General features: G+C 39.3%; 1 protein-coding gene across 4 annotated transcripts in view; it reads left to right on the top strand.

Annotated features, from left to right (window-relative positions):
• Washc4 (WASH complex subunit 4) overlaps nucleotides 1-10,643 on the top strand; it is a 73,526-nt gene extending 62,883 nt beyond the window's left edge. For 2 of the 4 annotated variants that reach the window (XM_008843133.3, XM_017800619.2), the window contains 5 exons: nucleotides 1,660-1,807; nucleotides 4,413-4,509; nucleotides 5,515-5,711; nucleotides 6,361-6,460; nucleotides 8,526-10,643. In XM_008843133.3, the coding sequence (XP_008841355.1) occupies nucleotides 1,660-1,807; nucleotides 4,413-4,509; nucleotides 5,515-5,711; nucleotides 6,361-6,460; nucleotides 8,526-8,593 (610 nt within the window). In that variant the 3' untranslated portion in view covers nucleotides 8,594-10,643. The remainder of the gene's footprint in view (nucleotides 1-1,659; nucleotides 1,808-4,412; nucleotides 4,510-5,514; nucleotides 5,712-6,360; nucleotides 6,461-8,525) is intronic. The other 2 variants (XM_008843134.3, XM_029568317.1) reach the window with 2 other exon arrangements.

Raw genomic sequence — 10,643 nt, 5'->3', positions numbered from 1 at the left:
TTATTTTTTCTCTGTGATTTTGACATGTGAATTTCTTTTGTAGTTTCTGACTTGTGTGATACTCAGGCCTTCAGGTTTAGTTCTGCTTCTTTTTTTGAACTTTGTATGTCTTTGTGGTTTACTTTTTGGGTATGAAGAGCTGGTTCGTCTAAGCTTCTGGTTCCCTCTTTTGATTTTATATTGTTGTGGCTGGACTGATTTTGTCTTCAGGAGTTCCGCCGTGGCCCACTTCTAATGTGGGTCAGAAGTTTTCAGACTTTCTCCTTGGCTCTGGAATCTTCTAAGAATGATTTTGGCCTCAGGACCTTGGGTGTTGGACTGACCTGAGACCCTGGCGGTGGCTGTGCCACACAGGGATGCAAAGGCTGATGGGGTGGGAATAAGCCCCAAGATTTCCCAGGGAGTGGATTGAGTAACTGGGTTGTACTGGATGCAAAGGATCAGGGAGAGGCAAGGTAAGCCTCAGAGCCCCAGAAAGGGGCTGTTAGCCCCAGAAAGAGGCTGGCAGGTGTTGTAGGACCAGGGAAGCAGAGAGAGGTGAGGGCGGGGCCAGGTCCAGAGGCAGTACTCCTGGGGTCCAAGGAAGGCACCAAGCCAGTCGGGGTGAACAGGGTCAGGAATCAGCACTGGCTCCCCAGGTGTCTGGGGCCCCAAGACTAGGAATGGCACAGGGCCCAAGCTAGGAGTAGAGAACAGTGGGGGAGATGGAAGGGTGAGCGCGGCTGGCGGAGTCAAGGCGTGGAGGGCTGTACAGTAGACTTACCCCAAGAGAGGCCTGAGGGCGGGAGAGCGGGCCAGGAAAGTTAGTCAGTGGTGCAGGTCCGGGCAGCAGGGAGAGGTGAGGGCGGGGCCAGGTCCCGCTGAAGCAGCGCTCCTGGGGCCCAAGGAAGGCACCAAGCTGGCCTGGGCGAAAAGGATCAGGAAGCAGCACCAGTTCCCCAGGTGTCTGGGGACCCAAGACCAGGAATGGCGCAGGGCCCAAACCAGGAGCAGAGAACAGTGGCAGAGATGGAAGGGTGAATGAGGCCGGGGGAGTCAATGCGCCGACGGCTCCGCGATGGACCCACCCCAAGAGGCCTGAGGATAGGGTAGCAGGCCAGGAGAGTTAGCCAGTGGTACAGGTTGGGGGAAGCAGAGAGAGGTGAAGGGGGGGCCGGGTCCGGAGGCAGTGCTCCTGGGGCCCAAGGAAGGCACCAAGCCGGTTGGGGTGAACAGGGTCAGGAATCAGCACTGGCTCCCCAGGTGTCTGGGGCCCCAAGACTAGGAATGGCACAGGGCCCAAGCTAGGAGTAGAGAACAGTGGGGGAGATGGAAGGGTGAGCGCGGCTGGCCGAGTCAAGGCGCGGAGGGCTGCACAGTAGACTTACCCCAAGAGAGGCCTGAGGGCGGGAGAGCGGGCCAGGAGAGTGTAAAAAATTTTTTTAATGAAAATAAGAAATACAAACTGCATTATTTAAGCCCTAGGATTCTCTGTTCTACTTTAGGGATTAAGTTAATGAAATAATGCTGATTTGTTTCTGCCTATAAGAAAATGAGTTCATTTTAAAGTCCAAGGAAATTTCCTGCTTTGGAGTGGCATTATCTAACTAGTAAGAGATGGAATTTTAAAAGCTGTGCCTTTGAAATAGGAACCAAGGAATATTTTGTTTTGTTTTGTAGGCATTTGGATGCAGTCCTCAGTGATCATACACGAAATTCTGCAGAAGGCACAGAATATTTCAAAATGCTTGTAGATGTTTTTGCTCCAGAATTTCGAAGACCAAAGAATATACATCTCCGAAACTTCTATATCATTGTCCCTCCTCTAGTGAGTATTTTCAGAGCCTGAAACGAGTTCTTAATAGGCATTAAGAAGTAGATTCAGTTACTTTGTATCATGAAGTGCACAGACTATTAGTGACTTTCTGGCCGTAAATAAAATATTGATTATCAGCTAGGTGTGGTTGTGCACACTTTTAATCCCAGTGCTTGGGAGGCAGAGGCAGGTGGATCTCTATGAGTTTGAGGCCAGCTGAGGCTTCAGGGAGACCCTGTCTCAAAAAGACAAAAAAAAAAAAAAAAAAAAAAAAAAAAAAACACTGGTTATCGATTAGAACTTTGAACTTTTTCTTACTAGCTATGTGGGAAGTATATAGTTGATAGGTTCTTGTTCGTTAATAATGGGGAGAGAAATCCTAGTGCTTTTAAATTATCATTACATGTATACTATAGGATCTTTGGACAGAATTAGACCATATAATCATTTTAAGTGCTTAACATAGACTAACTTTATTACAATATGAAGTTTGTTCCAAAACATTTTTTTTAAAAAAAATTTTTATGTGTATGCATGTATTGCCTGCCTGTATGTAAGTGCACCCATGTCGTGCAGTGCCTGCGGAGGACAGAAGAAGGTGTCGGATCCCCTGGAACTGGAGTTACAGACAGTTGTTAGCTGCCATGTGGGTGCTGGAATTCGAACCTGGGTCTTCTGCAAGAACAGACAGTGTCCTTAACCCCTGAGCCATCTCTCCAGCCCTGTTCCAAAATACCTTTTAAAAGCCTATTATTTGGGAGAGCCTCTGTGTATTCAGTTGTAAATGCTAATACCTAGAATAAATTTTTAGTTCTTTCTCCTAGAATGTATAATATTTTCTTCTCTAATTCTATAGTTGCTGGCTGTCTAAAAATAGCTGAAGTTATCAAAAATTACATTATCAAAGCAGTTGTTCCAGTGAGGGAAATGGACTCAAGAGTTTTGAGAGATACATATTAACAATAAATGCTACTTTTCCCTAACAGTTTCTATAACAAAGTTTTCTTTAAAATTCTAAATGTATATAGCTCTAAAATTTAAGTATCACTAGGCTTTTTTTTTTCTCACCTCCTATTTGGGTAAAGAATTTTTCACAGGCTGGAGCTACAGCTTGCTGGGCGGAGTGCCTGCCTAGCTAGCATGAATAAGGCTCTGGGTTCTATCCCCAGCACTACATAAATGAGATATAGTCCATGCTTATAATCCCTTCACCTGGGAGGTGGAAGCAAGGGGATTGGGAGTTGGCTGCATAGAGTTTGAGGTTAGCCTGGACTACGTGTGATGCTGTCTCAAACAACAAAAACTCCAAAATTTAAAAATTTTCATCTTTTTTGCCTGAATTGTTAATTACATATATGAGCATCATCACCTATTAGAAATAGCTGGTGCTCTATAGACAGCCCTTTTCTTTGTGTATTTTCTATTTTCTACGTCTGTTTACTATTACAGTTTTTCTAACTGTGATGTAGCAGCGATGCTGATATGCAGCTGATGAGTGTCCATACTCCAGGTGTCTCACTTGGTAATGCTGGAGCTGACATGGGTTGGGTCTCCTTCCATTTCTTCGGTCTGGAGGGCAGTATATTCAGGCCATGACAGACAGTGGTGACTAGAAGAGTAGATTCTTGCAAAGTTCGGTTATAGACTAGAGTACTACAAAGACATAGGATGCTGTTTTTATGCTTAACTTTATAGTCTAAATCCGAAAAAGTGATAAATATAATGAGCTGCCCCCAAAAAGACTTAAAAAGCAGTTGAAAGGATTTCAAAAATACCTGCTTGCCAAATGATTGTACAAGTATTAACAGTGAAACCTTTTTCCCACTGTGTAGTGTTACTTTTTGTCAGTGCTCTCTGTACCTCTGTAGTGCTGTTTTGCCCATGTGTATCCAGATGCGGCTACTTATTTTAAATTAATTAACATTTTATAAAATGAAAGTTTAGTCTCAGTTGCATTTCAAGAGCTGTTGACAATGTGCAGCTAGCGGCTTCTTGTACTGGACAGTGTACATCATTTCTACCTCTGCCAACATTGCTCAGTGTGTATCCAGATGGTGATCATTTCTATCCTGTAGACTTACTGCCTGCTTTATAGTAAGCTTCAGTAAATGTTTTGAATAAATGATTTGGCTAGATAAGGTATTTTGGAAAAGCTGAATTTTCAAGAGAAGTACTCTTGACAAATTGACCCTTCAGCCAGAGGACTACTAAATAGAATGAACTCAGGAGGCCGAAGGAAGGAAGGAAGGACTGCTTTGCATGTGATTGAGAGTGCTTGTGTTTGAGGTAAAGGAGATTAGATTTTCTGCTTTCTGTGTTTGTGTCTGACTTTGGATTAAATACTAAATTCCCCAAGGCTCAGTGTTCTCATCTCTAAAATGTGCATACTAGCTTCCAGTGAGCAACATTTACAGGGCACTATTTTAGGGTTAAGTAGTCATGGAGGGAGCACTCAGAGGACTTGGAAGCATCAAGAGATGTAGGGATTTGTGCCCTCGCCAAGAGACAGTTTATCTGAGGTAGATTCTGCTTATAATTTTTGAAATGTCTTTTATAGCAACTAAATTCTGAAAATTTTATTAGCCCAATTGTTTCTCTGTATCTTATCTCTTTTTAGACTCTCAACTTTGTAGAACATTCCATTAGTTGCAAAGAGAAATTGAATAAAAAAAATAAAATAGGAGCTGCCTTTACTGATGATGGTTTTGCCATGGGTAAGCTTAATGGAACTATTTTCCCATCACTTTTGTGTTTACCGTAAAATGGGTTTTAGAAACAGTTGTTTGAAAATAAAATTTATGTGCTCTTTACAGAATTGTTTTTCATGAACAATGCCTACTGTTAGGTTTTGGTTTTTGTTTTCGATTTTTTGAGACAGTTTCCCTGTTGCCCCAGCCGACCTGGAACTTGCTATGTAGACCAGGCTAGCCTTGATCTCACTGAGATCTGCCTACCCTTGCCTCCTGAGTGCTGGGATTTAAGACGTGCACCTCCACACCCAGCCCAGGTTTTGTTTTTAAACAAGACCATCTGATTGAAAATACTTTACTATTATACTGTAAGAAATACACACTGTTATTTAATATCCTTTTGGTGTAGTTTCATACTTGTCTGGTTTGACCTATTTAGGCTTGTTTTTGTTGAGGTTTTACAATTTTAGCATCTTACACTTAGTTTCACTAGTTTCTACTATAACTTCCTCACCTTCTGTTTGTTTTAGCTTTGGAAATTTTTTAGCATGTACAGCTTTGATTTTTCCGTTGGTTTTCATGGTTATTTTATTCTTGGTTTTTTGTCATTGTCTTTTATACTTTGACTCTAAAAAAAAATACTTATTATTTTTATTTTATGTGTATGAGTGTATTGCTTACATGTAGGTCAGTGCACCCATGGAGGTCAGAAGAGGGCGTCGGATCCCCTGGAACTGGAGTTATGGATGGTCGTTAGCTGTCATGTGCATGCTGGGACTGAACCTGGGTCCTCTGCGAAAGCAGCCAGTGCCACTGAACCATCTCTCCAGCGCCTACTTTCACTTTTTTTAAAGCTTAAGGGACCTAACAAGAAATTCTGTTTAACTTAACTCATTTATGCTTTGAAATGTGACTTCAAAGAGTGTTCATTCACAATGGCCAGCTTAGTGCTTGGAGTTTTAGTGAAGGAGTAAGATACAGTTTCTGTACTCATTGTAATTTAAATTTTGGTTTTGCTAATGACTGTAGGTGTGGCTTATATTCTAAAGCTTTTGGACCAGTACCAGGAGTTTGATTCACTTCATTGGTTCCAGTCTGTTAGAGAGAAATACATAAAGGAGATAAGAGCAGTTGCTAAGCAACAGAATGTACAGTCAACTAGTCAAGATGAAAAACTGCTACAGACCATGAACCTCACTCAGAAGCGACTGGAGGTCTATCTACAGGTAGAGGAATCAAGACTCAGATACCTCAGACTTACTTTTTGGTGTGCATTATTATAGTTGATATCTGAAAACCAGAAGCCACATGGAAACCCCATTTTAGCAAGTGAGCTGGGTAGTGGTAAACAGAATCCATTGTAGAGTCAGTATTTGGGAGCCATTTGATCATAAAAATTGATGGCCAGAGGAGATGGCTCAGTGGATCAAGTGCTAGTTCTGCAATGAGGACTGGAGTTCAGATCCCCAGAACCCATGTAAAAGCTGGGTAGACATGTAAGCTGCCTGTGATCCTTATACTTGGAAGGCAGACACAGGATCCCCTCAGTGAGTGGCTTGCTAAACTAGCCAGAATCATTGAGCTTCAGGTTCAAGTGAGAGACCATGCCTCAGTACATCAAGGGTAGATGATTTAGAAAGATAACTCGATGTTAACTTTGGGTGTCCACACCCATGCACACCCACGTGCATGTGCACCCACCTACACTAGTGAACATGCATATATACATATGCCAAAAAATGGACAGGCTACTAATTCACTTTCTGTATTTATGATTTCCAATAGAGCTTTTAAAAATAAGAGACATTAAAATACTAATTTTTAAAATATTTTGCTGTAAATATTTCACCTTTTATTTCAAATTTACTCATGCAGGAATTTGAACTGCTGTATTTCTCACTAAGCAGTGCAAGAATTTTCTTCAGAGCAGACAAGACGGCGGCTGAAGAGAACCAAGAAAAGAAAGAGAAGGAAGGTCAGCCGTGGTGTACAGGGAGGGGCAGTGAGTCTTAGCAGTAGATGCCGTGCTCCAGGTTTTTTGTCAGATTTTTAGTTTTCTTAATCTTTTAGAAAATAGTACACACCTAGAAATGAGTCTTAAAGTTACCTAATGCCCACATGGATCGCCTGTGACACTGAAGGAAGGTTTCCTTTGCTCCGTTCACTCTGTGATCACTCTTTAAGCCCATCCTAGTTCACCTGAGGTAAAATTTAACAAGAGCAGTTTTTTTTTTTTCCACTCACTGTTCAACCTGTATCAGGTTAGAAGAAACAAATTAGGGGAGGTGGTTAACAGTAGCTGAGGACAGCTGTGGTTGATTATAGAGCAGTGCATACAGAGGCGTAAACTTCTGGGCTGTTCAGTGTCATGGTAAACAGCCTCCCACCTGCTTGTTAGGCCCTGGAGACTCTGCAGCAGAGAACAGCTGTAACTGATAGTCATTTCAGTAATCCAAGTCACTAAGGATTGTATCCATCCTATTCGATTTAAAATGATGGAAAAGTATTTCTACATTTGCTTGTGTAAGAGCATTGTTCAGTATTTATAGCAAATGTCTCCATTTCTCTCAGAATTGTCATTTAGGAATAATTGTCTTCCCTGAGAAATGGATATTTTCTATTTTTCTGTCATGGAAATTATAAATCATTTTTCTTGAATGGTTTTAGTTAGGTATAAGAACTAGTTGATCCTTTAGAGTTTTACTAGTTGATCCTTTATTATCCATGTCATGTTTTTCATAGATCAAGATATAAAATATTTGATAAAACAAAATTTGTATTTATCCTTATTCCGTGTTTTAAAGCCTCCCTCCCCCTTTTTTCATAGTGAGTAGAGGCTACTCATTGGGTAGATACTTAGGTGAACTAGTTTCTTCTGGTCAATGTTGAGCATATTAAATATTGCTTATCAGTGCTATTTATTAGCATGTCCAGGTATTTTTAAAATCTGGACTGAGTCATCAGCATGTGCTTAAAAAATGATGTCAGGATGTTAGATGGAAGATACTAGGTGAACATTTGTACCTATTATGTTGGATTCATATTCAAGATTAACACAAACTGGCTGAGCCATTTTGTGGTGCTATAACCATGTTTCCACTGCAGGTGACTAAGAACACTGCAATCAGGCTACACATTTGTTTTAAGGCTTAAAGTGTTAAGACAGCAGCCACCTATACCCTTCAGTGTTATGGCAGGGGACGACTTGCTTTGTCCTGTTTTTAAGGAACTGTCTAGGATACAGGCTGATGTATATCACTCAGGTCCCTGTGCGCTATTCTGTTTAAGATTGTTCAGCTAAAGATTGCTCAGAGATGTGAGTTCCTTAATACATGTGTCATACTTTTCATCTGTTAATGAATATTACATTTTGCACAAAAATGCCAATAATTCATTCTAATGACAAATGATGATAAGCTACTTTAAAAATAAATTATGAATTGGATGTGGTGGTCTGTACCTGCTGAGGCAGAAACATCGCTGAGTTCAAGGCTAGTCTAAGCTATGTAGTAAGCTCTGGGTCAGTCTGGGTTGCAGAGTCTCCAAAAATAAAGGGCCAGGGAGATGGTTTGGTAGGTAAAGTGCTTGGAGAACCTGGCTTGAGATCCCCATCATACATGTAAAAGCCAAGCATGGTGGCACATGTTCGTAAGCCCAGCCCTGAGTGAGCAGAGATAGGTGGATCCCAGGGGGTTGCTAGCCAGCCAGTCTAGCTAAAGCAGCAAGCTCCAGGTTCAGTTAGAGATCCTGTCTTAAAAGTAATTGAAGAAGATGTAGTTAATGTCTCTCAACTCTATACTTTCAGTCAAAGCCTGAATTAAAAGAAAAAAATTTTTAAGTAAGAAAACTTGGTATAATTTGTGACATTAAAAAAATACTTGATGGATGCAATCATATAAAGTGGAATTTAGTAGTATATATATATTTAGTGTATAGTGTATATATATATTTACTAGTATGGTTACAGATTTTTTCAAATTATATTTGTTTCTTAATTCATTAAATTTCTTTTTCCATTGTTATTTTCACTTACGCTCCAGAAGAAACTAAAACAAGCAATGGAGACCTGCCTGAGAACACTGTGTCTGCTGATCCTGTTGTGAAATGACAGTATGAAAACTTCCGAATAGTGAAGACATTTTTGCAGTGACATGGATGGTACAAGCTACTTCATGAATTGTTTCCTGGGTCATGTCTTTGGAAAATTCTACTTGGCAGTGCTCTAGGGTTAAGACCATTCTGTTTCTAAAGGCTCTACTTTTCAAGGGCTGAGAGTAAGATTTTAAAATTGGATTTTTGTCTGGACCTTAGGCTACAAGATGTTCCTAGGAACAGTCTTTCGCCATGAAGTTAGAGAAGGGCGAACCCAGATTCCTAAACTGTTGCCTCAGATCTCTTGTAATCTGTGTTTGTGATTTGTATAGATCTTTGATTCATATTTATCCAAAGTCATTGGAAAGTCAGTGCATATCTGTATACAGCCAGTAAATACATTTTTAAAAAAGGACTTGAGCCTGAAATTCATGAAGCATACATATCAAAGAATATATGAAGATGGCTTTGATACTAGAGGTGAGGCACGAGTCTGTAACCCTTTGTGCACAGTGTAACTGGTGATCCTTTGTGCATTGTTAAATTTCATGTAATTCACAAGAGCTGCTGATGTCTTTGATGAGACATTTTATAACCGTTTACATTGCTTTGGGAACATTTACCCTTCAACAATTGCTTTAAATTTAAGATTTACTTAATATTCAAAGAAAACTCAGATTAAGCCATAGAATCCTGCTTGAAGCCTCACTGCGTCTGTATGATAGGAAGGAAAAAATGAATTATTTCTACATCCAAACTCAGGTTTCTTCATTATAGTAAATTGAAATCTTGATGATGGTTTGGACAGACTTTTTCTTTATATCAAATATAATCTAAGACATAAGATTAAATAATAACCGCACTATGGCAGGCTTTCAGTAATTTACCACTGTGAGAATAAAATAGTAAGTCACTTACTGATTTTAAAAGAATGAAAGATTTGAATAAATTTAGTTCCCAACAAGCTACTAGCTTTATTTTTGTAAAGGTGTGCTAGTTAATGGTTTAGTGGGTCAATCATGGCCTTTTAAACATATAATGACTTTATGATGAAAAGGAAAATTTAAAACTTTAAATGTAACAGAAACATCAGTTTTTGGAAATGGCTTGTTTTTCTATTTCGTTTCCTGCTGTTTCTTTGGACAAATCCTGGAAGTAATTCTAACACTGTTAGAATTCTGATATTGTTCTTTGATTCCAGCTTTTGGAGTGAATACACAATGCCCCGCCTGTACTCATTGGTTAGGGTCAGGGTAACTTTCCCAGCCCAAAATAAATACTTTCACTGTTCAGTAAGAAGAAACAATGTATAGGAAATGGTTTTTATTATGTTAAGTATGACTTACAGGATTATGGACAAAGGATAGATTAAAGGTATTTAATATTTGTAATTAATACTAACTTTAGAGGTGGCCCTAAAGCATGCTGCATAATTAATAATTTATATTTTCATTATTATAAATGTTTATACTAATGATACTGGATTTGGTTATATCAAATTAGTCACTATTTCATAGCGCTAGTATTTTCTTGTTTTTCCTTGTTTGGTATTCCCACACATGTAAATTAATTATCTTATCAATATTAGAGATCATATGCTGACTCCCTGGACATGTATAATTGAGAAGAAAGTGACAGATTATTGTTTTATCTTTAGTTCAAAATGTCACTCCAGTCTGGATATAAGTTCATATATTTGAAATAAAATCTCTGAAAAGGTAAGTATTTAAATGGTATTAAACTATAGAGTAACAGGGCTTCAGTGTATTCACACCTGAGTTAATATATACATTTGGATTATGGTTTTCCTTGCTAACATTAATATTTTTTCAGACATACTGTCATTTAAACATTAACATGAGCATTTTGTTGTTAAGTTCACAGAAGACTTAATGATGTTCAAATTCTCAGGAATTAAGAACTAACCATAACATTGTCAGTTCTAATTAGATTTTGTAAGAGACAGCAAGTTTGTTACCTCACTTGAGTGGGGGTCCCCTTCCCCCCAATTCTAAGAGTATACAATATGTATAATAAAGCATTAATAAATATAATTTCAAATTTTT

Source organism: Nannospalax galili, unplaced genomic scaffold, assembly GCF_000622305.1.
Source record: "Nannospalax galili isolate Female #2095 unplaced genomic scaffold, S.galili_v1.0 scaffold39, whole genome shotgun sequence".
NCBI lineage: Eukaryota > Metazoa > Chordata > Mammalia > Rodentia > Spalacidae > Nannospalax > Nannospalax galili.
Note: the sequence above shows the minus strand (reverse complement) of the source record. Positions and strands in the feature narration are given on the sequence as shown.